The sequence below is a fragment of the Musca domestica genome, unplaced genomic scaffold (genome assembly GCF_030504385.1).
Source record: "Musca domestica strain aabys unplaced genomic scaffold, Musca_domestica.polishedcontigs.V.1.1 42, whole genome shotgun sequence".
Lineage (NCBI taxonomy): Eukaryota > Metazoa > Arthropoda > Insecta > Diptera > Muscidae > Musca > Musca domestica.
The window spans coordinates 6,920,621-6,946,789 of NW_026712329.1; the positions used below are offsets into that span (position 1 = coordinate 6,920,621).

Sequence of the window (26,169 nt, forward strand, 5' to 3'; positions counted from 1 at the left end):
TATATTTTTTAATTTAATTATTTTGTATTGTTTGCAATTTTGTTTTGTTCTACAATATATGTATGTGAACAAGTTATAGATAACACTATTTTTTGTTGTTACTGTATTAATTCAACTCTTTTAGAATTTATGACAGTGTTTTTGCAACAAAAAAGAAAGAAAAACAAAACACATCATACTTAAAGGAATCTCATATTTTTATGGACGTCATTCCTTTATTCACTCTCCCACTCTCTCGATCTCTTCTCATTTAACTTTCTTATGGAGTATTAATTGAATTGCTGGCATGCTCTGTTGTTCTCACCTGTTGATTTTTCGCACGATTAATTTGAATTTGTTTTTCTTATTATTTATTCTTTTTTCTTCTGTTGCTTCGTTACTTTGAACCACACTCTCACTTGCTTGCTCTGCGATTAAGAAATGATTTATAAAAATTGCTGCCTTTTCTGTGGTTGCCGGGCTGGCAGTTATAATTTATTTCTCGCCGTTTCTTTATTTGTTTATTTTAGCATGTGATGTTATTGTTTTTGTTGTTATCTTTAGTTCTTTTGAACATACACATAGGTTTATAGATAATTTATGAGATATTATTTGTTTAAGTGTTCAAATGCATAATTTTGAATTTTTGGCGAGAGGGAGAGGAGTGGCATGGTTCAATAACATTGAAATCGATGACGATATTATGCAAAAATGAGAGTAGAACGGAGAGAGAGCGGCCAGAAAACAACAACAAACAACGTGTTGGCAAATTAAATGCTAAATAATAATAAAAATAAATAAACGAAAGAAAAATATCTATAAGAAAAATAAAAATGAATTAAGAGCACATAACAAGATCGTCAACGAAATGAATGACTCAAAATTATATAGCAACAATGGAGGTATACATGTTTGTATGTCACTGCATGAGTAGGTAAAATGCGTATAGAATTTTAGTAGAGAATATTGTATACAAGATCTAAACGCAGTGGATACACTTGAATAAATACCGTACATAACCAAATTGGACCTAGTATGGATTTTGTTTATCAAATCAGTCAGACTTTGGAATTTAAACTATAAACACAAAGGAGGAGATAAAAAGATGGAGTAATGACGACAATAATCATAACAGTTGTCGTATTGGGATTTGTAACTACTTGGGAATTGCTTTTGAAAATATAGTCGGAAACTATTTTTGTCAACACCGATATAGCTTGGATAGGTTGTACTAGTATCTACAATATGTGCTTTAGCAGCCCTTGATAATAGGGATCACTTTTTGCTGAGCTATTAGACACTTATAGATATTTGTCTAAAGAAAAATGTATTGGATATTTTGTCAAGCCAATTTAAAATCTGTACAATTCGGATTGGGATGATCTATATATTATTATGAGATTTAAAACGAAAAAATCTATAAAATTCTAATTTTGAGTTTTAAGCCAGATTTACAAATTTTTTGGAAGTGCATTTAACATTTAAGACATTCAGAGTTACAAACCAAAAAACAATCTTGCGTTTGAAGCTTTCCTGAGATTCCATTCTGTCTTCATCCAGTTCTGTGAATATTATTTAATGTATTATTTTTTGTGTTTTCCGACCCCTGATCATTAAAATGTCAAATGAAACAGAATTATAAAATAAATAATAAATAAGAAAGTAACAAGGTCGATCACTCGCATTGCCTAGCAAAATCACAAACAGAAAAAAAAAACATCAACACGTTTTCAGCATGACAATGGGTACATTACAGTGGCGAACATAATAATAGGGATAAATAAATTGATTTTTATTTTTAAAAATTTATGGAACATTCTTTAAACTCAACGAAGTCCAGCTCAGCCAGTACCCTATCAATAGAAGGTTAGTTTATTGTTTTAATTAAGTTAAAAAATAGATAATCTTTATATAAAAGAATTCTTTAAAAGCATGATTCGAATATAGATATAATTCATATATTCGACTACATGATACTTGGATCGGTGCATTGACAATGACCCGGGATAAATGTATTTTCAGGGAAGTAGTCATATGTTTTGGACATTTTATCTTATTTTGTCTTATTAACATGAAGTCAAAACTAAAAAATGACAATTAGGCTTTTCCAAGGTGCTTTCAAAAAAGGGGTCTTTTACATTTTGTTTTGAATCAGTTTATAATCGATTTTAAATTTTGACTTTTCAAATAAAAGCCGACTAAAATCGATTTAGATTTAAGATCCTTTGTGGTGTAGTTCTATCAAACTAATGGTAAAGTCGATTTCAAAAGAATCGAAAACTTAAATAATTCTCCAAAACTTGTATATTATTTGCTCTAATTAAAAGTTGTTTGACTCTATGATCTCAAAATCGAAAATCGGTTACAAAAAAATCGATTTCGCAATCTTTACCATAAGCAAAAGTCGACTTTGATTTTGAAATTTTTCAACACTTAAATATAAACACGAATCGAAAGTTGATCTAGGTATCCTATTTCGTAAAATCCCGCTTAAAGAAATGTTAAGATAGGTTCCGGCGTTTGTGTCATTTTATTTACCCATTTTTTTTTCTATATATATTTTGTCCCATTGACCCATTTCTTTTCTCTGCCACTGTACGCGAGGTATATATAGTCTGATATACCTATATATTTTTTAATTTAATTATTTTGTATTGTTTGCAATTTTGTTTTGTTCTACAATATATGTATGTGAACAAGTTATAGATAACACTATTTTTTGTTGTTACTGTATTAATTCAACTCTTTTAGAATTTATGACAGTGTTTTTGCAACAAAAAAGAAAGAAAAACAAAACACATCATACTTAAAGGAATCTCATATTTTTATGGACGTCATTCCTTTATTCACTCTCCCACTCTCTCGATCTCTTCTCATTTAACTTTCTTATGGAGTATTAATTGAATTGCTGGCATGCTCTGTTGTTCTCACCTGTTGATTTTTCGCACGATTAATTTGAATTTGTTTTTCTTATTATTTATTCTTTTTTCTTCTGTTGCTTCGTTACTTTGAACCACACTCTCACTTGCTTGCTCTGCGATTAAGAAATGATTTATAAAAATTGCTGCCTTTTCTGTGGTTGCCGGGCTGGCAGTTATAATTTATTTCTCGCCGTTTCTTTATTTGTTTATTTTAGCATGTGATGTTATTGTTTTTGTTGTTATCTTTAGTTCTTTTGAACATACACATAGGTTTATAGATAATTTATGAGATATTATTTGTTTAAGTGTTCAAATGCATAATTTTGAATTTTTGGCGAGAGGGAGAGGAGTGGCATGGTTCAATAATGCAATCACACTTGTTTGATTCATACTATTTTAACCGTTAGTAAAAAACGCGGACAACAACGACTGCGTCATTAAAAAACAAGTTGTGCTCTGTAGTTGGCAACGCACGCACACACAAAACACTTCTTAAATTAATTTGGTTTTATTTAGAAATAATTTTGACAATTATGTTATTCCATTTGAATATTTTGCCGCCGTGCTTCTCAACTAATTAATGAAAAAAATCATTTTTTTCAATTTAGCAAACAACAACCGTAAAAAGCTCTGCCCATTCACATAGTGTTGTGAGTGAGTGTTCGATATCGTCGCTATTAGTTGTTATATGGGCCCCAGTGCGAGACCGCATTTCTGTTCTGTGTGTTCTCAGCGCAAAGAAATACTTTTATTTTCATTTGTATTTTTGTTTTCAAAGAATTATTCTTGAGTCACGTTCACTTTGCTGCCGTTGGTTCGGCCAAAGCTTTGACTCATTTCTGACCAGAAGCTTATTTTGCTGATATTGCAAAAGAGTTTTACTAATATTTAACAGAATATAAAGCTTTTTTCATTAAGCTTTTTTCAATAAAGTTTTATTGATTTGGGAATACGGTAAGGAATGGCGATGGTAGTTTTTGTTGAATTGTATAGAAATATTTGCTGAATTGATGTGAAAAAATCAGGTTGCATACAAATATCATAGCTAAATATAGTTTTTCTGAAGGAAAAATATGCTGAATTAGAATTTAAAATGGAAGTAACATAATTTATTATTTATGAACAGAAATTAGGGACAGTTTCTGTATGACGATACCAAACTGAATGCGAATGGAAAACATTGGGTCAAATGAGCTTTTCGCATGTTCGATTTTTTTGAGCTAAAATTATTTTCAATGCTGTTTTTCTTTCGCTTTCGTCCTAAAAAAGAGGTATTTAGTTATTAAACGAAGGAATACTGCTGAGTTAAGTCAAGTGCGTAATGTAGGAAATGTGCTAGATTTGGATTCTATAACTTAAACACTTAAGACAGCTCTTCGAAACGAAAAAGGCTTGCAAATCATGTAAATGTATGTTTCGAGGTTTTTCAAACGGATTGATATGGCTGTAGCAAAAAGGAGACCCAGACGACCTTTATTTTATTCTTCTAGTGATCCATAGTCTTGTATAAAATTTCAAAGCTCTCTATTCCAATATACGAAATATAGCTCAATATATAAGAGTCTTTTTGTTTATGGCAAGGTTATACAAAGGCCCCAAATAAGTTGGGTCTGAAAACTCGTTTGGTGCTTTGATCTACAAACCGAATACTATTAAATCTACATGCAATCATATCATCGCATATCATCGCGAAAATATTCTGTAGGTTGTATTAAAGCCTTGCCTAAAGCAAACATTGTGGCCGCAGACTCAGCACCATTGCACTTAGCACGCGCCACCGACGAATGGTTACAAAATGAGGTTCCTCGCTTCATTTCCAGCGCACAACGGCCACCAAAATCCGGATACCAATCCGTTGTGTCTGGACTATTTTGGAAAGCAAGGTTGGCACTAAAAATACCAAAGTGTCGATCACCTCAAGCAAGCGCTTCGTCGGGAATTGGTCAACATGTCGCAGAACAACATTCGGGCTGCGTGTGCCGGTTGCATTGGCCGTTTGAAGGCCATAATTCGTGCCAAACGTGACCAATTCGAAATCCAAAGTTATTTTAAATTTTGATGCTATTTCCGACATGCTTTGCTTTCATTCAATAAAATTTAAAAAAAAATGTAAAAATTATGACGTTTGACTTTGTTGCAGTTTTTTTATCTCACCCTATATACTAGGTACTATTTGCTTTCCTGTTATTGTAATCGATACAATACAATTATAAATAAATAAATAAATAAATAAATATTTTACTTACTGTCATTAACATTCATATCCATAAGATGTAAATCTTCATCGTTTAAAATTGAATTGATAAAACCGTCGGTAGTGTGATTCATATCAGAAGAAGCATTCTGTAATAGAGAAAACTCAAATTTTAAAACATATCGAAATAAAATACTCCCCAGACAAACTTACCGAATAATACATCATATCATGTTCCATTTTATAGGCACCACCCACAGCGCCGGCACCCACTCCAGTGACATCGGAGTCATGTGTGGAATTGGTCAAATGCATGCTCGACGAGACGGCTGAACCCAAGTTGTGGCCATAGTGAGGCTGTGTTGAGCACAAATCACCCAAAGAAGCATTGGGATGCAACATTGCAGCAGCTGCGGCATGATGATGATGGTGGGGATGTGGCGGTGGTGGTGGATATTGAGCATGTTGTGGAGCACTTTGATATGTGTACGGATGGGTGGGATAGTGTGGGTAGGGTGACATTTCAGAGACACCACCAACGACGCCCATGCTTGGTATGGGATTGAACAGACTGGCGATATCTTGTAAACGTTGTTCCATTGAGACACCACGGCTAAGGGGCATGCGACCCTGGAAAAAATCATGGAAAAAGAGGAAAATATTAACATCATGGAATATAATACGAGAAATCAACATGTTGTGGGTGATGAATTTGTTTTCCCCCCATCCCTGTCAAAGAACACAATCTTCATCAATAATAAAACAACATCATAATTTTGAAAACACAACATTGTTTCCTTAAAGGCTATTACTGTAAATAAGTAATCGATCATTTATGTTTGCCACAACTACTTAACTCTTCTTGTTCTACCCTTCTCTTCTCCCACACTTCCTGCAAGGCAACCGGGATTGCTGGACAAACAATAAAATTCAACTAAAGCATAACATGAGAAATCCCTCGTTTAACAGTCAAAAGCAAACCACGAACCATAACCACACGACTGACAAATAAACAAACATAAATTGAACAAATAAAATAAATTTGAAATGTTGAAGAACGTGAGCATGCGTATAGGCAAGGTAAGATCATTGACAGCTTCCTAAAGACCAAGTAGTAATGCCAAGTGGCAGTGCTGACGAGGAGGGTTGGGTAATTTTGGAAAAAACACAAAGTAGTTATGGAAGAGATACAAATTTATTAAATGAATAATTCTGTTTGACAAATATCATGAAATAGTGTAAAGCAAGAATGAAGACTTGATTTTTTCAATGAAAAATCTGGCTGAATGAGGTATTATGTGGAAAAATGTTGTAAAAAAAGAACAGAATTGTTTTATAGAAAATCACCAAAAAAACAATAAAGAAATAAATAATGTTTTAACACTGATTTGTTGATGATTTCCAGAGGCAAAGAAAAATTAACTGGTGAGCGCTTTGCGATGTAAATTTTCAAAACGTCAATACATGTGTCTGCAATTTAGTTTTTTTTTTTTTAATATTTGTTGAAAAATTACAGAAACATCAGAGATTTTTTTTGTTTGCCGGAATCTGAGAATTTTTAGTTAAATGTTTTTTTTTTTTGTTCACAGAAAATATTCACGTTTCCTTTCCTTGCCCATACCCTCCTCGTAAGATCAACAAATACCCTACACATAACACAACATCCATTACTCAAAGCCCTCAGAGAAATATCAAAAGACCAAAAATTGAATAAGGTAACATTGATGAAGGAAGTTAGAATGAAGACGAAGAGCAAGCCTAAAAAAATCAAAACGTGAACAATGCATCAAAATCTGACTGATTTTCATACAAAAAACTGATTGCTGGTCAAACATACGCACACATCTTACAGATTTTCTTTAAAAAAAAACCCAAACGATAATCATGACGACGAGACGACGACGTTAAAGTTGAAGAAGACATAAAATTCAAATCTTCCAAACCAAAAAAAAAAAAAAAAAAAAAAAAAACTCAGATGTGAATAACAAATAAAGTTAAGCGTGGCTAAGAAGAAGAACTGTTAGCAAACAGAAGATCGATCGAAATTAAATTGAAATAAATTCCATTCGTTTAAAAATTATTGACAAGTGTGCACAGTATGTGTTTGGTTGTGAATGAATGTGAATTGAGATTTTTTAAAATGCCATGGCGGCAGCCGTGTTAAAATTGAAAAAGATTATGAAGATATGCCATAGAAATGGATTAAGAAATACTGTGAGTGGAGATGTGAAGGAAGTAGACGGCAGAAAAAAATTCACCACATGGTGCTAAATGTAATGCATTCAACTATTTTTTTGGATCACTGAAGGTGCCAGACACTGTCGAAATGTAAAAAAATCGTGCCGATATTGATCGACAGGTTGGATTTTTTTTCTCAGTCTCCGCATAGGTATAAGAAAAATGATAAAAAGGTATTTGAATTGAAACGTGATTGGGTGATTTAAAAAATGTTAAAATGTATGCCCAAAATCATTTTCCTCTCCTTTCCACTTATTTACCATTTAAGATGGGAAAACATTTAAAGAAATTTGTTTTGATTTTAGGTATAAATTATCAACTTTGTGATAAAAACTAAACTAAATTTGTTCTTTAGAACTTCTTAAGGAAAATACACAGTTTTGCTGACTTTGCTGCAGAAAATCTGGTGATCGCCGAAAAGATCTCTAATGGTCGTGGAAAAAATATTAGAACTCTTAAGAGATGTCCAGTCTCTTCTCGATAAAGATATGAGAAAATCTTTTTATGTTCTCAGAAAAGATTTCCTGATATTATTTAATAAGATATAATGATCTGCTCGATATAAACTCGGTAGATATTCTTAGATCAGTTGATTTTCTCATTGAAGATCTGTAAATATTTTCAAAGAGATTCAGTGTTAATCTTTTTAAAGAACAATTGTAGATCTTCTGATAAAAAAACCAGATATTATTTTCATTTAAGATCCTCTCCCGGAAGATTTTGTGAACTTTTAATAGAAATCTGATCATTTCAGACGATTTCCTGAACTTCTGCGGAATGTCTACTGGACTTTTCGTAAGAGAGTGGAACGAAGAAGAGCTCTGTCTATTTTCTATTAGAGGATACCCACATTTTTTAGGATTCCGTCAGAGGGATCCTGCTGATCTTCTCATAGATCTCCTGACCTGCTTATAAAAGATCAGTTGATCTTGTCGAAAAGTACCTATAGAAGATCAGCTTATCTCTCATGGAATCGATGCTGATTTCCTTATAAGAGATGTCATGAAAATGTCCTGATCTTTTGATAAAAGACCTGTTGGTCTTCTCATTTAAAACTGCTATTCTAAGAGAGTAAATACAGTAAGCTGTATATTGTCATAAAAAAGGTGATGGTCGAGATAAATATATATTTATTATTAAACGTGATCCTGCATTTAAAGAAGTTACAAATTCCATATTTGGGATCAATGTTGTTGCTTGAAGCCCCAAAATCCAGTATTGATATCTTCTAAGATTTTGCTAGCCACAACTGTAGCGCAGCTATGAAAACAACATTCGGATAGGTCTTTGAGATATGACCCATTAGAAATAATCCATATTTTGCTTGATTTCTACCAAAAGTTCAATTGGCCATTAAGAGTGGCTCTCTTGTTTTGTAGCCAGCGATAAATGAAAAATTAAACCTAAAGATACAAATGTAATATAAGAAAACCTTGAGCATGGTTTTCATGCTAATATTTTTTCCAACAGCTAACAAGAGGTCCATATTTGTTGCTTTTTTATAAATGCAAGATAGGTAAAATTAAAACCCTTTTAAACAATTTGAAACAGTGCACTCAAGTTGATTATTTTTGTCAATATTTTTTTTAAAAATAATTACCTTAAATTACAACTTAATAACTAAAATATTGCACTTTGTGTTATTTTTTAAATAAAAAAAGTTAAGAACACAGCCAAAATTTGATAATATCACAGATAATTTGTAAATTAAATTCTTTTGAAAAATTAAATATTTCAAAATCGTAAGGCAGGGGATTTTTTTGACAATTTTTAAATGCAGCACAATTATGCACAACCACTTAAGAATATTGATCACAATTTTGTAGCACTTTTTTCGATGCAGCGGCGTGTTGATGATGATTTGTTTGGCGTTTCAGAAAACAAACATTTTTGGCCAAGTCATTGAAATTAAAGAGCTTTGCTGTTGGTGTTGATGCTGCGGGCAATATCCATAATTTAAGCGGGCATTTTATTTTGTAAAAAAAAAACAAACTGAAATGTCCAATAAATGAACGCGAGATTGACAGTTTGAAATATATATATTTTTTGGAATATTCTATTTTTTTGTGTAAATGTGTGATTTATTTTTCCAACTCTCTTCCAAGATCAACTTAGAACACACAAAATTAAAACACTTTAACGTTAGTGAAATGTTGTTACTCTTTCGCTCAAGACGAGATGGTGTGACTGACTGAACGTGTTTGACAAATTGCTGACTGTAATACACTGGCATGTGATTCTGAGAGTTAAGCCGATGACGAGAGGGCGACAAAACATCATTGACAACAACAACAGCAATGTATATGGGATGAAATGTGGAGGGAGACATGTTTTTTTTGGTTTCATTGAGTGTTGTGTATATATTTGTAGGGGTGTGTGTGTGTGCGTGTGTAAAACACGCAAATAGTACATAACACTCACACATGGACACATGCAAAGGCCACTGCACATGTTGCATGTGCTCTCATCACACCTTGATGGCAGCAGCAGCAGCAGCTCGACTCAAAATAATAATCATTAAGAGAATCCATGCAAGTTTGTGTGCTAAGTCTTTTGTTTGAACAAATGAACGAGCTACTACGATTCCCTTCAGATGCTGTGTTTTGTTATTGTTATGGATTGTTATTTTTTTCGAGAAGATCTAGGTGTACTCATGCAATGGTATTGGTAAAACACCTTAAGTAAATAAACAAAACAAATTGAAGACGACGACAGGTAAGAATTTTTATGCTCTTCTTGTTTTTAAAGTTTCTGTTCAATAATTTGTGTGTGTGTTAGTGTTTTCTTTCACAACAACATTCCTACAGGTTTTCTTGAGACTATTTTCGAATGTTGTTTTCAATTGGAGTTCCAAAAACAAAACAGTCGTAAGAAATTATGAAAAGTAAATATTTTCATTACGAAGAGAGAGAGAGAGAGAGAGGGGGATTTAAAGAAAACATGAACTTTTCTTATATTTGTTTCACACAGATTCACACACACACGTTCATGAACCATGATGTATGTATATGAGTTTATATAAATATTGATTTATTTCCAGTAAATTATTGTTGTTTTTATTGATCACTTATTAAAGAATACTAACATATCCACTACTGATCAATGACAAATGCTTTGCTATGCTCCGTTTTGTTTCGAGCCCAGAAAAAGCCACACAATGTTGTCACCAAATGTTTTAATAACTTCGAATGGGCACCGCAACGAAACATTTAGCATTTATTCATCAATAATTACTGTTATATAATATGAAACTAAGGGTATTAATTATTTTCTGTGTTTGGCAGTAATATTTCAAGATAAATAGAAATATATTTGTTTTTCAAAAAAAAAAAAAAAAAAAAAAAACACGAATTTTTCTACTTAATGTTGATGGATCTAAGATATACAAAGAAGATAAAAAAAACTGCAACAAAGTCAAACGCCATATTTTTACATTTTTTTTTTAATTTTATTGGATGAAAGCAAAAAATGTCGAAAATCGCATTAAATTTTAGAATAAGTTTAGATATGTTCGAATTGGTCACCTTTGACACAAATTATGTTGAAGGCCATATGAAACCGTCACAACGCTGCCCGAATGTTGCTCTGTGGTATTTTGGCCCATTCCAGGCGAAGTGCTTGCTTGAGGTGATCGACACATTGGTATTTGTTAGTGCCAACCTTGCTTTCCAAAATACTCCAGATACAATAGTCCAACGGATTGGTATGCGGAGATTTTGGTGGCCATAGTGCACTGGAAATGAAGCGAGGAACCTAATTTTGTAACCATTCTTGTGTGGCGCGTGCTGAATGCGATGGTGCTGGGTCCTGTTGGAATGTCAAAGGTCTGCGGTCAAAATGTTTGCTTGCCCAAGGCTTTAATACACCCTCCAGAATATTGTCGCGAAATTTGTCGGAATTTATTCGGATGCCACGGTCGATTAATACGTGTTGTCTTTCTGTTGCGGTATAAGTTCTTACACTTTTTGGAATTTCAATGGTTTACCCCGATCCAATTTTTCAATATTTCCCGAATGGAATATTGCGATGTGTTCAGCTAACGAGCCAAGTCGATCAAGTCGCTTCTTTACTTTTCGAACAATTTCTGCTGATGTTGCTATTTTCTTCCGTCTACTTGACGTCGGGTGACGCTACTAGTATCACGGTAATGAGCGATGGTACGAGACCCAAAAGATTTATTCACATTTAAATGCTGGAGTGTTTAATGCTGGAGTGCTTAAATGCGCAAATATCGCGGGAAACCTTTTTTTATGGAAATAACTTTTTTTATGGAAAATAACTTTTTATGGAAAATTCTCACTAAAATGCAGTTGTCGGACGAGTGGTTTAGAAATGACAGCAGTCTGAAGTTGGTTGCAGTTGTTTTCATCTCAACCTGTATATACTTTAGTTCGGTTTTCAAATTGGTTTAATTTTTCGATTTTCGTTGCTTTAAGATTGTTGTATAAAACAACTTTAGAGAACAATAAAAATTGTAGCATTGATGAAATTCCTTCTAAAAGTGTTTTAATTTGGCCGTAATTTATAAAGTTCTTAGGAATGTAAGCGACCTTTATTTTTCTGCAAAAATTGAGAGTTCATGCATTGAGAAAATTGGCAACTTTCGAATGACTCTGTATTCAAAATAATTTTTTTTTTTGGAAAACATTTTACACTTTTCACTACTGCCACCATTTTAAATCCCCTCATCATATCCAGTTCTTCATGTTGAAGTCTACAAAGTAAACACTGTTTAGAGCCGCAATGCGTGTTTATTTGAAACAATGCCAATAGGGTTTATATCAAAAATAAATTATAGCCTACATACATATGTATGTACGATAATAATTATAAGTTCGAGGGAAATATCACGTTAGAAAAACAAAATTATAAAAAGTATTTGAAACAAATTTTTTATTACATCAGACTAGCAATAAGTGAAAACCATTGACAAATATTGGAAAATCATTTTACTTTTTATTTTAAATTGGAAGTAGAGTACTAATACAGGGTGAGATGAAATAACTGCAACAAACTTCAGACTGCTGTCATTTCTAAGTCCCTCGTCCGACAGCTGTTAAAATTATTCCAGTGACAGCTCATTAAATTGTTTACAAGCGTACAAAAACATTTTGCTGAGAATTTTCCAGAAAAAAAGTTATTCGTGATGGAATTCAAGCGTGATAGTGCGATTTCTTTGTATTTGGCTGGAAAACCACAAGTGGCTATCGTTAGAGCACTCCAGCCTTTAAATGTGAATAAAATGAACATATTGCAATATTCCATTCGGCAAATATTGAAAAATGATTGAAAAATACTCGCTCTCCGCTCGTATTAATCGAACGTGGCATCAGAATAATTCCAACAGAACTCAGCACCATCGCACTCAGCATGCGCCACCCAACAATGGTTCAAAATGAGGTTCCTCGCTTCATTTTCAGCGCACAATGGCCACCAAAATCTTCGGATGTCAATCAGTTGGACTATTGTGTCTGGAGTATTTTGAATAGCAATGTTGGCACTAAAAAATTCTAAAGCGTCGATTACCTCAAGCAAGCGCTTTGCCAGGAATGGGGTCAAAACACCGCAGTGCAACAATCGGCCAGAGTGTGACGGTTTCATTGGCCGTTTGAAGGCCATAATTCGTGACAAAGGTGACCAATTCGAAGAAATTTAAACTTATTCTAAACTTTGATGCTATTTCGGAAATTTTTTGCTTTCATTCAATAAAATTACAAAAAAATGTAAAATTATGGCGTTTGTCTTTGTTGCAGTTTTTTTATCTCACCCTGTATTTATAAATACATACAAAATTTCAATTTCCATATGTAATAATTTCACTGTGATCTCAACCTTGTGTAAACATCCTCCTATCAAAATCTTTCAGCCCAAAAATTCAAATCAATCATCAGCTGAGAAAATCAACACAACGCAGAGGTAGAGAGAAAAAATTATAAAAATATTTACAAATAATTTTTTGACTTTTACGTTAAGCCCTGCACAACACTTGTTCTCATCACAAAATCACACAAACATGCATACAAATACACATTAATGCACATGTCCGCAAAGAAATTATTGAAATCTCTTCCCAAAGCCTGGGAAATTATTTGAGGAAGAGGACAGTATTTGGTGACGGCAACAACAAAAACCACATATGACCATTAAATCTTATGGTTAATTGTTGTTAAACGCTACTGAGGCTGAAACTACTGCTCTGCGTATTGTTTGGTTACCAAATATCGCACCAGCTAAATGGACAATCATCAGGCCGGCACAAAACAACAACACCAACAAAAGGATAGTAAAGTCTGAAGTAAATGGGTGCCATTAAGTACCTGACAAAGTCATGAAGCCACATAATGATGCATGAATGTATCTAAAGCCATGCTTAACAACAGATATGTAGCCAAGGAATTGGCAAGGAAACAATTTCGACAACAACAACAACATTGTACAACAATCACCACAAAAACCACCAAAGTGAAAAACCACACACGACACGTCATAAAGTCAGTAGCTAAATAATTACTACAAGAATGAGGAAGAGCAAACGGACAGACAGACAGACAGACAGACTGATAAAATGTAAAAAAAAAGGATCAAAGAATAGGGTACCATCTAACCGCACAGGATTGTGTGTCTGTGGCTGTTTTGCAAAATTCTTTAAAATACCTGCAGGGCAGACCCGGGTCATAGCGAGACATCTCAGAAAGGATTAAATATTAGGGTGGTGGTTCCACTTGCTGTGCCCGAATCCTCATAATTATGCATGAATGTTGTCGTGACTCGTCTAAACATCAAAGCGGAACTTGTCCTTTGGAAAATTTGCTAGCTTATACGCATGTGTGTAGATCAATCTGTGTTTAATGCAATTTCGCAAAAAATTGCCAGAGACAAAAACAAATTTTGGTAGAGAAAAATAAAATCCTTTTAATGATAGTTTATCCTTTTTTCTAACTCTCTTTCGTTTAAACGGAAAGTCATCGTCACCCTTAGGAGAATTGTCTCCTTTGCAAATCCTTTTTTACCGTTAGACCTTTGGCGGCTAATGATGAATGGCGGCGGCGATGGCATCTTGTGTGAGTTTCGAATTGACAATTGATGAATTTTAAGAAATGCAAAATTTAAAGTAAGAAAATCAAAAGGCGCCGTTGATCTCTGGAGTTCAAAGGTGTAAAATTCTCACAATTAAAATGTGAACATGAACTTGTGGCTCTAAGTGAAAAAGCAGTAAGTTCGGCCGGTCCGAATATTGAATACTATCCACCATTTGGGTCGAATTAGGAAATTAAAAAAAAATAAAATCCATTAAAAATAAAAAAACGAATATCGGAAAGTGCCGATATATGGGGGATATACGAAATTGTGGACCTATATAGACAATTCTATTTCAGGATGTAAAGTATTCACAAATAACTCCTTGCATAAAATTTCAGACAATTCCATTGAAAATGTGGCTAAAATCATCAAAATATGGAATATCGGGCCGTACCGTTATATGGGGGCTATACCTTTACATACAATGTTTCGCCACACGAGCTAGATCCCATTATGACCTACAAATACCATTTTTTAGACAAATTCATGGAAAAATGTGACAAAAATCATGAAAATACCGAATATTGGGAGGTACCGTTATATGGGGGCTATACCAAAACGTGGACCTATATAGATAATTATCTTCCTGGGGATATAGTACTCCCAAGGGACTCCTTGTGTGAATTTTCAGACAATTCCGTTAAAAAATGTGGCTAAAATCATCGAAATGCCGAATATGGGGGGGGGGGGGGGTACCGTTATATGGGGGCTATACGATATCGCGGACCTATATAGATAATTCTCTTCCAGGGGATAAAGTACACACAAGGAACTCCTTGCGAGAATTTTCAGACAATTCCGTTGGAAAAATATGGCTAAAATCATCTAAATACCGAATATGGGGGTACCGTTATATGGGGGCTATACGATATCGCGGACCTATATAGATAATTCTGTTCCAGGGGACAAAGTACACACAAGGAACTTCTTTGGGGATTTTAAGCCAATTTCATTTAAAAATTTGGCTACAATCATCAAAATACCGGATAAAGGGGGTACCGTTATATGGGGGCTATACGATATCGTGGACCGATATAGCCCATCTTCCAACTTGACCAGTCTGCAGACAAAAGACTAATTTCTGCAAGATTTTAATTTCTTATCTTTATTCGTTTTGACTCTAGCGTGATTGCAACAGACGGATGGACGGACGGACAGGGCTAAATCGTCTTAGAATTTTACGTTGATCCAGAATTTAATACTTTGTTATGTCTAAAATTATTATTTCGATGAGTTACAAACGGAATGACGAACTGAATATACCCTCCACACTATGTATGGTGGAGGGTATTGTAAATATCGAGTTATTAATTTATTTGACCTAAATTCGAAATCTTTTAATTTCAATCTCAGGCAAACATTTTTTAGTTACCATAGAAATTAAATATTTTCGAGGAAAAACAAACTTTATTTGTTTTTTTTTTTTAATTTTTCTTTGCTCTATGTGCAGAAAAAAATCTTAATGCAGTGGCATTTTATATTAATTGCATAGTTCCATACTCCAGCCTACGGCTACCCTTCTTTCGCTCCAACAAAAGAGCATTGCAAAAATATGCAGCAATTCCAATAACAAAAAAAATACTGATGTGACAGCCGTAAACTTAACTCCACTGATTGAATGTCTGTCTGTGTGTCGGGCAATATTTATCCCTTCACAAACGGGGGCAATCTATGGGTATATGCACAGGTGAGCAGTGATGCTGTTCATCTATACAAAGAGCGGGCAATGAATGTATGGGGTAAAGTATTACTGCAAAGCTTTGTAATTAAATGTCAATTTAGTTTTTTTTTGTTTGTTGCTGGGGATTTAGCATTTAAGCCAAGTTTATTTAACTGTCGTTTAATATTTCCACCATTCAACACTTCAAGTCTTGTGAATGACAGCCAGTCAGCCAGCGAGTCAGGCACATTTATTTTCATAGACTGATCAACTGGCTGGGTTGAGAGAGTGCGACAGGGAAAAAAGTTATGTATTTTAAGACAAAAAAAGGGGGAATTTTTTACCATCTCCCATGAATGAATGATAGAGACTTAAAAAAATAATTATTAATTTGCGACTTTTCTCAATCCTTCTGTTGTTGCTGCTGTTGCAATTTGTCTGGATGCTGTTTGCTGATCTTCTGTGTGAGTAGTCCAACAAACAAAAGCCTTAATGAAAGTAATTCAATTAATGTGAATATTAACACTAATGATTTTGTGTTTTGTTCACTGGTTCACCGATCAAGTGAACTCGCATTGAAGTGGCCAGGCAAAAACAAAAGTACATTTCAAACAATTGATGAGAATTCTCAGAATGTGGTGGCTTTTTTAGGGAAAAGTGTATTTTTAGATTTATAGAGGATTTGTTTTTTGTTTAAATTAAACCGTAAATTACTAGATGTTTTTTTAATTGATTAAAAACTGTTAGGATTGCCTAAAGAAGCTTAACTTCGAATTACGTATTTTAAAAGTTGCAGCTGTCATATTTTGCCCCCATAGCCAATAACAAAGTCTTATTAACACAAAAAGGTTCTCTGCCTTAAAAAGGACAACCCAGCAAACAAACCAATTACCAAATAATAGGTTACAAATCAAACCCTGACACGGTACTCAGTCATGTAAGCAATTATTCATTGACTTTCAAGGACGAGAAAATAACTTTTTATTTTGTGCGACATGTCATTTTTAATGTAATGGGAACCTACCTAATAAAAAATGGACGTTTTTGCTGGGTTAAAATATGTTTTTGCCCCATATGGCTCAAAAGTTATTGCTGGGTTAATAAAGAACTCTGTTATCAATTAAGGAAGTCTTTAAAGACGTCGTTTAAAATCAATTTAAGTTTTAGAAAGATTTTTGGTTAATTAACAAATAAAATAAGTAGCAAATAAAATAAGTAGCAAATGAAATAAGCAAATTCGGGACCTTTATGCCGTGGATAATTTTTTATATTCTCCTCCTTGTTAAAAATATCAATAATATGCCGAAACAGTTGACCTTAAATCCATATATAAATGTAGTGATTATCGTTACTTTCTAGCAATAAATTGGGGATCACATGTTTGCCGAATTACCGGTAGGTTAACATACAGGGTGAGATGAAAAAACTACAACCAACTTCAGACTGCTGTCATTTCTAAGTCACTTCTCCGACAGCTGTTAAAAATATTGCAGTGACAGCTTATTATAATGTTTACAAGCGAACAAATGCATTTTGGTGAGAATTTTCCCGAAAAAAGGTTATTCGTGATGGAATTCAAGCGTGATAGTGTGATTTCTTTATATTTGGTTGGAAAACCACAAGTGGCTGTCGTTAGAGCACTCCAGCATTTAAATGTGAACAAATCTTTTGTGTCTCGTACCATCGATCGTTATCGTGGAACTGATAGCGTAGCCCGGCGTCAAAGAAGTGGACGGAAGAAAACAGCAACATCAGCAGAAATGGTTCGAAAAGTAAAAAAGCAGTGATCGAAATATGGCTCGTGAGCTGAACATATCGCAATATTCCATTCGGCAAATATTGAAAAATGAGCTCCGGTAAAGCCATTGAAATTTCAAAAAGTGCAAGAACTTACACCGCATCGCTTGGCCGAAATTGGTGAACTGCCGAATTTGGTTTTCTCCGATGAGAAAACATTCGTTGTCCAGCAGTTTGTAAACAAACAAAATGATCGTGCTTACATGCCAAGAAGGTCATCGAAAATGTGCAACTTCGGTTGGCCACCAGAACTCAAGTGCCGGCCATGGTGATGGTGTAGACCGCCATAACAGCCGAAGGTCGCTCTCTGCTCGTATTAATCGACCATGGCATCAGAATCATCAATGGGTTCATCAAGTCTATTTTGCCATCTGTAACTGCTTACAAAACAGCCTACTGACCCCCTTATTTTTTCACGAAATGTCATGGTACCAAATTGCCACCAAGCAAACAATTGGACACCACCCGTGCCAAATAATCCATAATAAGGTAATACAAGCCAATAAACTTTTTCAGTCTCAGACGCTTGAAAGATAATGAGTTATTCCTTAAACAAATACAAAGCAAAAATACTTATTTTTATCCTTACCAAGTAATGAGTAACGGCAGTGCAGAGTGTGTATGTACAATTGGATGCTAAACGAGCAGAATAACAAGTAATGTAGATAAACTATCTTTTCCATTTCAAAGTTGCTTCAAAAATATTATTAAAAAAATATACCAACAAAAGTTCTTATTTTGCTCGTTACCAGGTAATGAGTAACCTGGGTACAGAGTGTGGCCGCACGGGTACAAAACCTACTGTTGTGAGTTCGAGACTAACAGTCGGCAAATGAAGAATTATACAGCGAGTCATAAATATAGATGTAAGAAATGTACGCTCTGCGCCACCGATACTCATTACTTGGTAAGATAAAAGTAGGTGGCATTCATTTTTATGGGAGAGCAGAATAACACATTCAACAAGGTACTGTAGATAAAGAAGAGAAAATGCAGTAAATTTTGGTAGTTTTGTGTAAAAATAACCAAAGCAGCAAGAAAAGAATCGAACGGATTGCATTCTAGTTCGAAAAAGGACAAAGGCTATTAGCTCTTGTTTGAGTGGCATTGAAAAATAGACAATACTTAAAGTTTGGAAGTTTTTTCCAAAGGTCAATCATATGCTAAAGATCTTATGAGGCTACCAATCTATAAGAGACATTGAAAATGCATACATTTAAAGATTTTATAAATGCATCTATTCATTGGAGACGTTAAATGGTTGTCCATTTATAAAAAGCCTTGGTAAATCATTTTTCTATAGAACCCCTCTTCAAATGTTATCTATCCATAGAAGACCATGAAAGGTTACCAATCTTCTGAAGACCTTAAACGATCGTTAATCCATAAAATTTCATTAATATCAATATCAATAGAAAACCGTGAATAGTTATCTATTTACACTTAAAATTCCTATTTCTATAGATCTCTTAAATGCGTCTATCTAAATTAGATCTTGAGAGACCATTTTTGTACAAAAGACCTTGAAAGGATTTCCATCTTTAGAAGACATATAGACCGAATATTTGTCCATTGAAAGGTCTCTTATCTCTAAAGCCCTTAAAATTATTTTTGTTAAAAGTTCAGTTTTCATACCCTACACCACATAGTGGAAAGGGTATTATGTCTTTGTGCATTTGTTTGTAACATGGAGAAGGAAGTGAGATAGACTCATAGTTACTTTTGAGGATCTCCATAGAATCACTTTCTGAGTTGATTTATGCATGTCAGTTCGTCCGTCCGTCCGTCAGTCCATGTATTCTTGTGAACAAAATGCAGGTCGCATTTATTATCCGATTGAGATGAAATTTTCCAAACAACATTTGTTTGGACCGACGACGAACCCTATTGAAATTGGAGATAATCGGTCAAAATTTAGATATAGCTCCCATATATATCTTCGTCCGATTTGCCTTTTATTGTGCACCAAACGTGTAATATCACCCTGAATACTATGGAATTTTGCACATACAACCAAATTAGGCCTGAAAATAAGTATGCCAAAATTGATCGAAATCGGTTCAGATATAGCTATAGCTCCCATATATATTGTTCATCCCATTTGTTATTTTTGTCCTCCGTAGCCGTAATATGCACTCTGTAACAACAATATTTTGGGAAATATATCAAATACAGCTCAGAAATACATTTGCTAAATTTTATCGAGATCGGTTCAGATTTGGATATAGCTCCCATATATAACGTCGGCCGATTTACCGAATGCTTCGGCATATTTAGTCCTTTGAACATTAAATTATATATAGCGTGTATGATTGAATTCTCCCATAAAAACTTTTAATTGTTATGCGAAGCTCTACTAAATTAGCAAAGTGGTGTAGGGTGTCATAAAGTCAGCCCGACCGACTTTAAGACTTTCTTTACTGGTTTGTTTTTCAGTTAAAATGCAAAAAAAAAAAAAAACAAAAATTATAGAAAATTCTTCATTTCCCTCCCACTCACCTGATGATGGCCATGATGGAAACCACCCGAACTCGGCTGGCGATGGAATGCACTGTTCACACTGCCATAGTTTTGGGCACCACCCACAACGCCACCGGCTGCACCGCGATGATGCGGATGATGTGGATGGTGATGATGGGGTGCAAAGGGGGCTGAAGAGTGTAACATCATACTTAGATCGGCTAGTTCTTCTTTTGCTTCGTCATCTAAATCAAACAATGGCGATAGTATGGAGCTGACTTCAATCTCAGATTGTGGTAGATCGTTGTCGTCGTGATCGTTGTTGGTATCGTCGTTGTCTTCTTCGTTGGCGTCTCCCTTAGTGGTGTCACTGCTCTTGTTGCCTTTGGATAGTTGTTTTTCGGTGTGAAGGTTTTCCAAATCGTCTGGAATATAATCACCACCTTCACTTTTCAATGTTTTATCCAATGATGGATTCTTCTTTGCTGAATGATTATCTGTCGGATCGTTGTCGTCGTTGTTGTCCGTGTCCTCGTTGTCAGTTTTCAAAATTTTCTTGTTGGCAGCAGCTGCAGCGGCTTTTGAGGTACTGGCACCGGTTGTGTCGTCCTGGTTTAAGAAGAGAAAGGAATATATTTTGTTGATTAGTATTAGAAAAATAAGGAGCAGCTAAGATTTAGACTTCTTTAGAGAAAATATTTTCGAGAGATTTTCTAAAGTTGGAGGCCTCTTTTTTGTATGTCTTCAATGTAGAAAGGCAAGTTAAAGAGGCTATATATAGAAATATGACCTTTCCAGGGATTTTTTAAGGAACGATGCTCTCTATCCACAGTATGACGTTTATATTGACCATTTAAGAGGTATTTTATCTATACAATTATTTTTAAAAGATGTTTTATGAAGGGCTTTTAAGGCGTCTTCTGTTTGCTTTCTACAGAGACATATACAGAAATGTATTTCAAACCCATTTCGGGAAAGGATTATACCAAAAAAAAAAAACTTTTCCATATAAAATATAGAAAAATTTGTAGAAAAGAAAGTATTTCAAAGGAGAACCCGGTCCCACCTACGGATTACTGTGGGTTCCTGCGTCAATATATTCTATTTTCATACCTCATCTTGTATTAATAGGAATATTGAGACTTGTCAAGTTTGGGGAAGGAATCGGATACTCATTTCGTGTTTTATGAGCGTCATGGTCTTTCTAAATGTAGACCCTTTGAGAGTGAGGGACCAGAAGGAGTGGTCCAACCTATCCCATCTTCATACCAGAGTTGTTGGAGATATTGAATTGGACTCTTCTTTCACGTTTATAAGCGTTGAGATTATTCAAAATGTTGACTCTTTGTGAGGGAGGTACTAGAAGAGTAGGCCGATATTGTTCATTCTCGCATCTGACCTAAAAATATTGGGATTTGCAATGTTTGCAGAAAATTGGATGATCCTTTCTTTTTCAATGGGCTAAATTATTTTCTGTGAAAATGTTGACCTTTTGTACCAGAAAAATAGACCGAAATTAGATGATCCTTTCTTGTTCAATGGGCTAAATTATTTTCTGTGAAAAATTTGACCTTTTGTGGGGGAGGTACCAGATGGAGAGGACCGATCCATTCCGGAACTGGACTTAAATTTGATAATAATATTACGATGTACCAGGTTTGGATAAAATCGGATACTCCCTTCGAGACCCCTTGATTAACTCACAATGTTCTGAAACGGATTTGGTCAAAAGAGACCTAGGGCTAAAACAGCTATTTCGACGAGGCATGTTTTGGCCGTATAAAATGGTAGTCATATGGCGAGAGAGTATAAAAAGTCTTAAGATTTTTGGAACAGAACACTAATATACAAACGTTGTTTTTATAAAAACAACAATAAAGGGATAAAGCCTGACCATTTTGCAACAACAAAAGTTAAGATTTTTTTAGAAATGAAAGAAAATATTTTTTCATTTCAAATTTTCAAAGATACAGGTCCTGCTTTTCTAAAGACAGATCCTGCTCTTCTATAAACCTAGGATCTTCTTTAGTTCTTATGAGGATAAAATACTTTTCAAGATTGTTTTTACAACTAAAAGTTTTTTGGAGAGGCGCTTTGAATGTAGTCGATCATTCAAGAGTTCCTCAATTAATTGATAGCTTTTTTTAGGAAAATTGTAAGTTATTTTAGGATTATAGGGCTGCTGACTTCTTCCACAGATAGAAGAAATTTCGGGAGGCTATTTGTGGATAGCATACTTCCTGAAGGTCATCTTTAGAAAAAAAAAAAAAAAAAATAACGGACTAAAAGACCCTATCTGTCCATCATCGGACGATGGAAAACCATTCAAAGGCATTTACATTTTTGTTAAATTCTTTATCTTATGAAATTTCCTGCTTACCTCGTCGTTTTCGCCACCAGCCAATTCAGCAAATTGTATAACGTCGTTAAGTATATCATCCAAAGGTAGACGAATGTATTCACCTAAAAAGGAAGAACAAAAATATTTTAAAAATCAATTAAAAAACACAAATCAAGATAAACATCAGAAAAAAATAATAATAATTTGTAAAAAGGATTTGTAAAAGGCCAACACCACACATATACACATCCACAGACACAAAAGAAATCCTTGGTGTTTTGTTAAGAGAGCGCCGACAAAATTCCTGTTAAGAAACCCCCTAAAACTGGTCAGGCATTTTTAAAGTGTGGCCTTTGACAAGACAAAAGAAAGAGTTAAAAATCAAACATATGAATCAAAAATATTTCACAAGAAAGTAAACATCTTCAGTCAGCGCTGCAGAACAATGGACAAAATGCATAAATATTTTGATTGACAGGCAACAAAAAAAAAAAAGAAAAAGAAGAAATAAGAAGTGGCAGACCGAAAAAATACCCAAGAGAGCGATCAATTTAAATGAATTTTTTCAATTTGTATTTTTACATTTTTGATACCAAAATATTTACTTGCTTTCCAATGTTTAAAATTAAAGCGTAGCGAAAAAAGGTGTACTTTGAAAAATACAATTTTTTGAATTCCCAAAATAGAAAAGTGCACAAATGTTGCCTAGCATGCCCCAGGGGAGTTATCGGACAGAATGGCAGGCAAACAGTAGCTCTCCGTTATTTGCTAAATAACAATCAATGTCTTGCGATTGTTTGTTCTATGAAAACCAAACAAAAAACCAAAAATATTAATTATTGTTGATTACTCCAAGTTAGACCACCTTGTTTGCGAGCTGTTTCAAATCTCCAGATAGTTTGAATTCAGTTGAAATAATAATGAAATCGAAAAAATAAACAAATAAATATTTCCGAAGAATTTTAGTAAAGTAGCAAAAATAAAATTCATAATGAACTGAAATAATGACAATGAATAACATAAACTAATGACCATCATTAATCATAGAAACAATTCTTGATTGAAAAAAAACACCGGTAACCTAGGCTCCCTCCATTCAGAACACATTAGAAGCTGTGAAAGAAATATGAAATATTGTAAAATATAAAATATAGTCATTAATGTAATTGGGATTTTTTAATAGAAATTTTCGAAGAAAAACATTACTTCCGTTAAGTTTTCTATAGATAGAGAAATCCACCCAGTGTTGTCAATAAACAACAAGTAAAACAAGCTAAGTTTAATCATGAAAATGCAGAGTATAGGAAGGTACCGTCGTATGGGGGCTGCATAAAGATGTAGACTTGTATAGGCAAATTTCTGGTAACAATAGGTAGTATCTATTATGAACTTCAAATAGCATTTTTTAAAGAAAAGCGGTGTCTGCAATGTGTTTTCGACATACTGGGAATTTGCAACAAATTTGGTTTAAATTGTGACTAAAATAACCTAAAGGCGTTAAATCTGTCGGCACAGTTATATGGGGACTATACCAAAACGTGGACATATATAGTCCATTTATATACCAAAAGTCCTGCAGACAACAACAAATACAATTGAGTTAAATTTGATCAACTTACTTCATTTCGATTGGAAAATCGATAAATCGACATAGAATTATGCTGATGAAGCATGTACATATACGGGGTGAGATGAAAAAACTGTAACTGTCATTTCTAAGGCACTCGTCCGAAAGCTGTTAAAATTATTCCAGCCACAGCTCATTTTATTGTTTACAAGCCTACAACAAAAGCACATCGGAGAGAATTTTCCAGAAAAAAAGTTATTCGTGATGGAATTCAAGCGTGATTTCTTTTTATTTGGCAAATGTGTGCACCTTCGGTTGGCCACTAGAACTCAAGCGCCGGCCATGATGATGGTGTGAGCCGCCATAACAGTCGATGGTCGCTCTCCGCTCGTATTTATGGACCGTGGCATCAGAAAAAATGCCGAACATTAACGCGAAAATATTCTGAAGGGTGTATTAAAGCCTTGAATGGTTCCAAGAATGGTTACAAAATGGGGTTCCTCGCTTCATTTCCAACGCACAACGGCCACCAAAATCCGGATACCATCCGTTGGACTATTGTGTCTGGGGTATTTTGCAAAGCAAGGTTGGCACTAAAAAATACTAAATTGTCGATCACCTCAAGCAAGCGCATCACCGGGAATGGGCCAAAATGCCGCAGAGCAACATTCGGGCAGCGTGTGACGGAAGGCCATAATTCGTGCCATAGATGATCAATTCGAACAAATCTAAACTTATTCTAAAATATGTTTATCTCACCCTGTATACTTTATGGGGTATAAAATGTATACTTCGAGGTGGTACAAATGGAATTACAAACTATATATACCCTTCTCCAAGAGGGTGGGATAAAAACGTGCGGTGATTCAGAAACATTTTTATATCCTCAGTCATATGGCTACAGGAGGTTTATATCATGTGATACGACCAAAACGTGCCTCATCGAATTAATGGTTTTAGACCTTAGGTCACTTTGGACCACATCCGTTCAGAACATTTGGAGTCGATCTAGGGGAGTCGATGTAGGGGAATTCGTCATTCTGGCTGGCTGGCTGGCTGGTGCTCACGATAACTCTCAAAGAGAGTATTCGATTTGATCTAAACTTGATATATCATAATATTATTGTAACACTTAGATTGAGTTCGGTCCACTCCCTGTGGTACCTCCCCCATAAAGGGTCAACAATTTTGAATAGTTGTAACTCTTTTAAAATGTGAAATAAGAGTCCAATGGCCTTCACGTTTTAGACATACCAATATCTATACTAATACAAGATGGGGTATATCCGACCACTCGGTCTGGAACAAGCACCCCCCCCCCCCCCCACCAAAAGAAAATAAAAAAATAACAAATTTTTGATTACCATGAAGCTCATAAAACGGGAAATGTGCAATCGATTCCTTTCAAACTCTGCACAACCCAACATTCAACCACACAAGCACAAAGTAAGTAGAAAGGAATCAAAATTTGAAATAACCATGATGCTAAAGCAAACTCTGCACATCTCAATATTTCTATCAACACATAATAAGCTGTGAAGATGCAATATGTCACACCAATCCTTCTGGTCAATATTTTGAATAATTAAACCTTTCATAAAATGCGAAATTACCATCCGATTCTCTTCAAATTTCACACATCCCACTATTTCTTCCAACGCAAGATCTGGCGTGAAGATGGTAGATAGCGACTGGCCCTTCTGGTACCTCCGCCACAAAGTTGAAACTTCGATTAACAAGTATTTCCATAAAACTGGTAATATATGTCTGATTTACTTTAATTTTTTTATCAGTATTACATGAAGTGGAACATCTTGGTCCACTATATCTGGAACCTCACGCATATTTCAAAATTTTCCACAAATTATCACATGTCTCATAAAAAGTGAAGAAAGTGGTCGATATAGTCCAAATCGGGAACGTTGCAATATT

At 34.5% G+C, this 26,169-nt stretch overlaps 1 protein-coding gene across 7 annotated transcripts in view; it reads right to left on the minus strand.

Annotated features, from left to right (window-relative positions):
* The window catches only part of LOC101897176 (segmentation protein cap'n'collar), a 165,342-nt gene that overhangs the window by 9,187 nt on the left and 129,986 nt on the right, over nt 1–26,169 (minus strand). For 6 of the 7 annotated variants that reach the window (XM_059127016.1, XM_059127014.1, XM_059127012.1 and 3 more), the window contains 4 exons: nt 22,710–22,792; nt 20,369–20,938; nt 5,308–5,724; nt 5,147–5,243 (listed from right to left, as the gene is read on the minus strand). In XM_059127016.1, the coding sequence (XP_058982999.1) occupies nt 5,147–5,243; nt 5,308–5,724; nt 20,369–20,938; nt 22,710–22,792 (1,167 nt within the window). Of the gene's footprint in view, nt 1–5,146; nt 5,244–5,307; nt 5,725–8,932; nt 9,512–20,368; nt 20,939–22,709; nt 22,793–26,169 lie in introns of those variants that run through there. The other variant, XM_059127019.1, reaches the window with a different exon arrangement.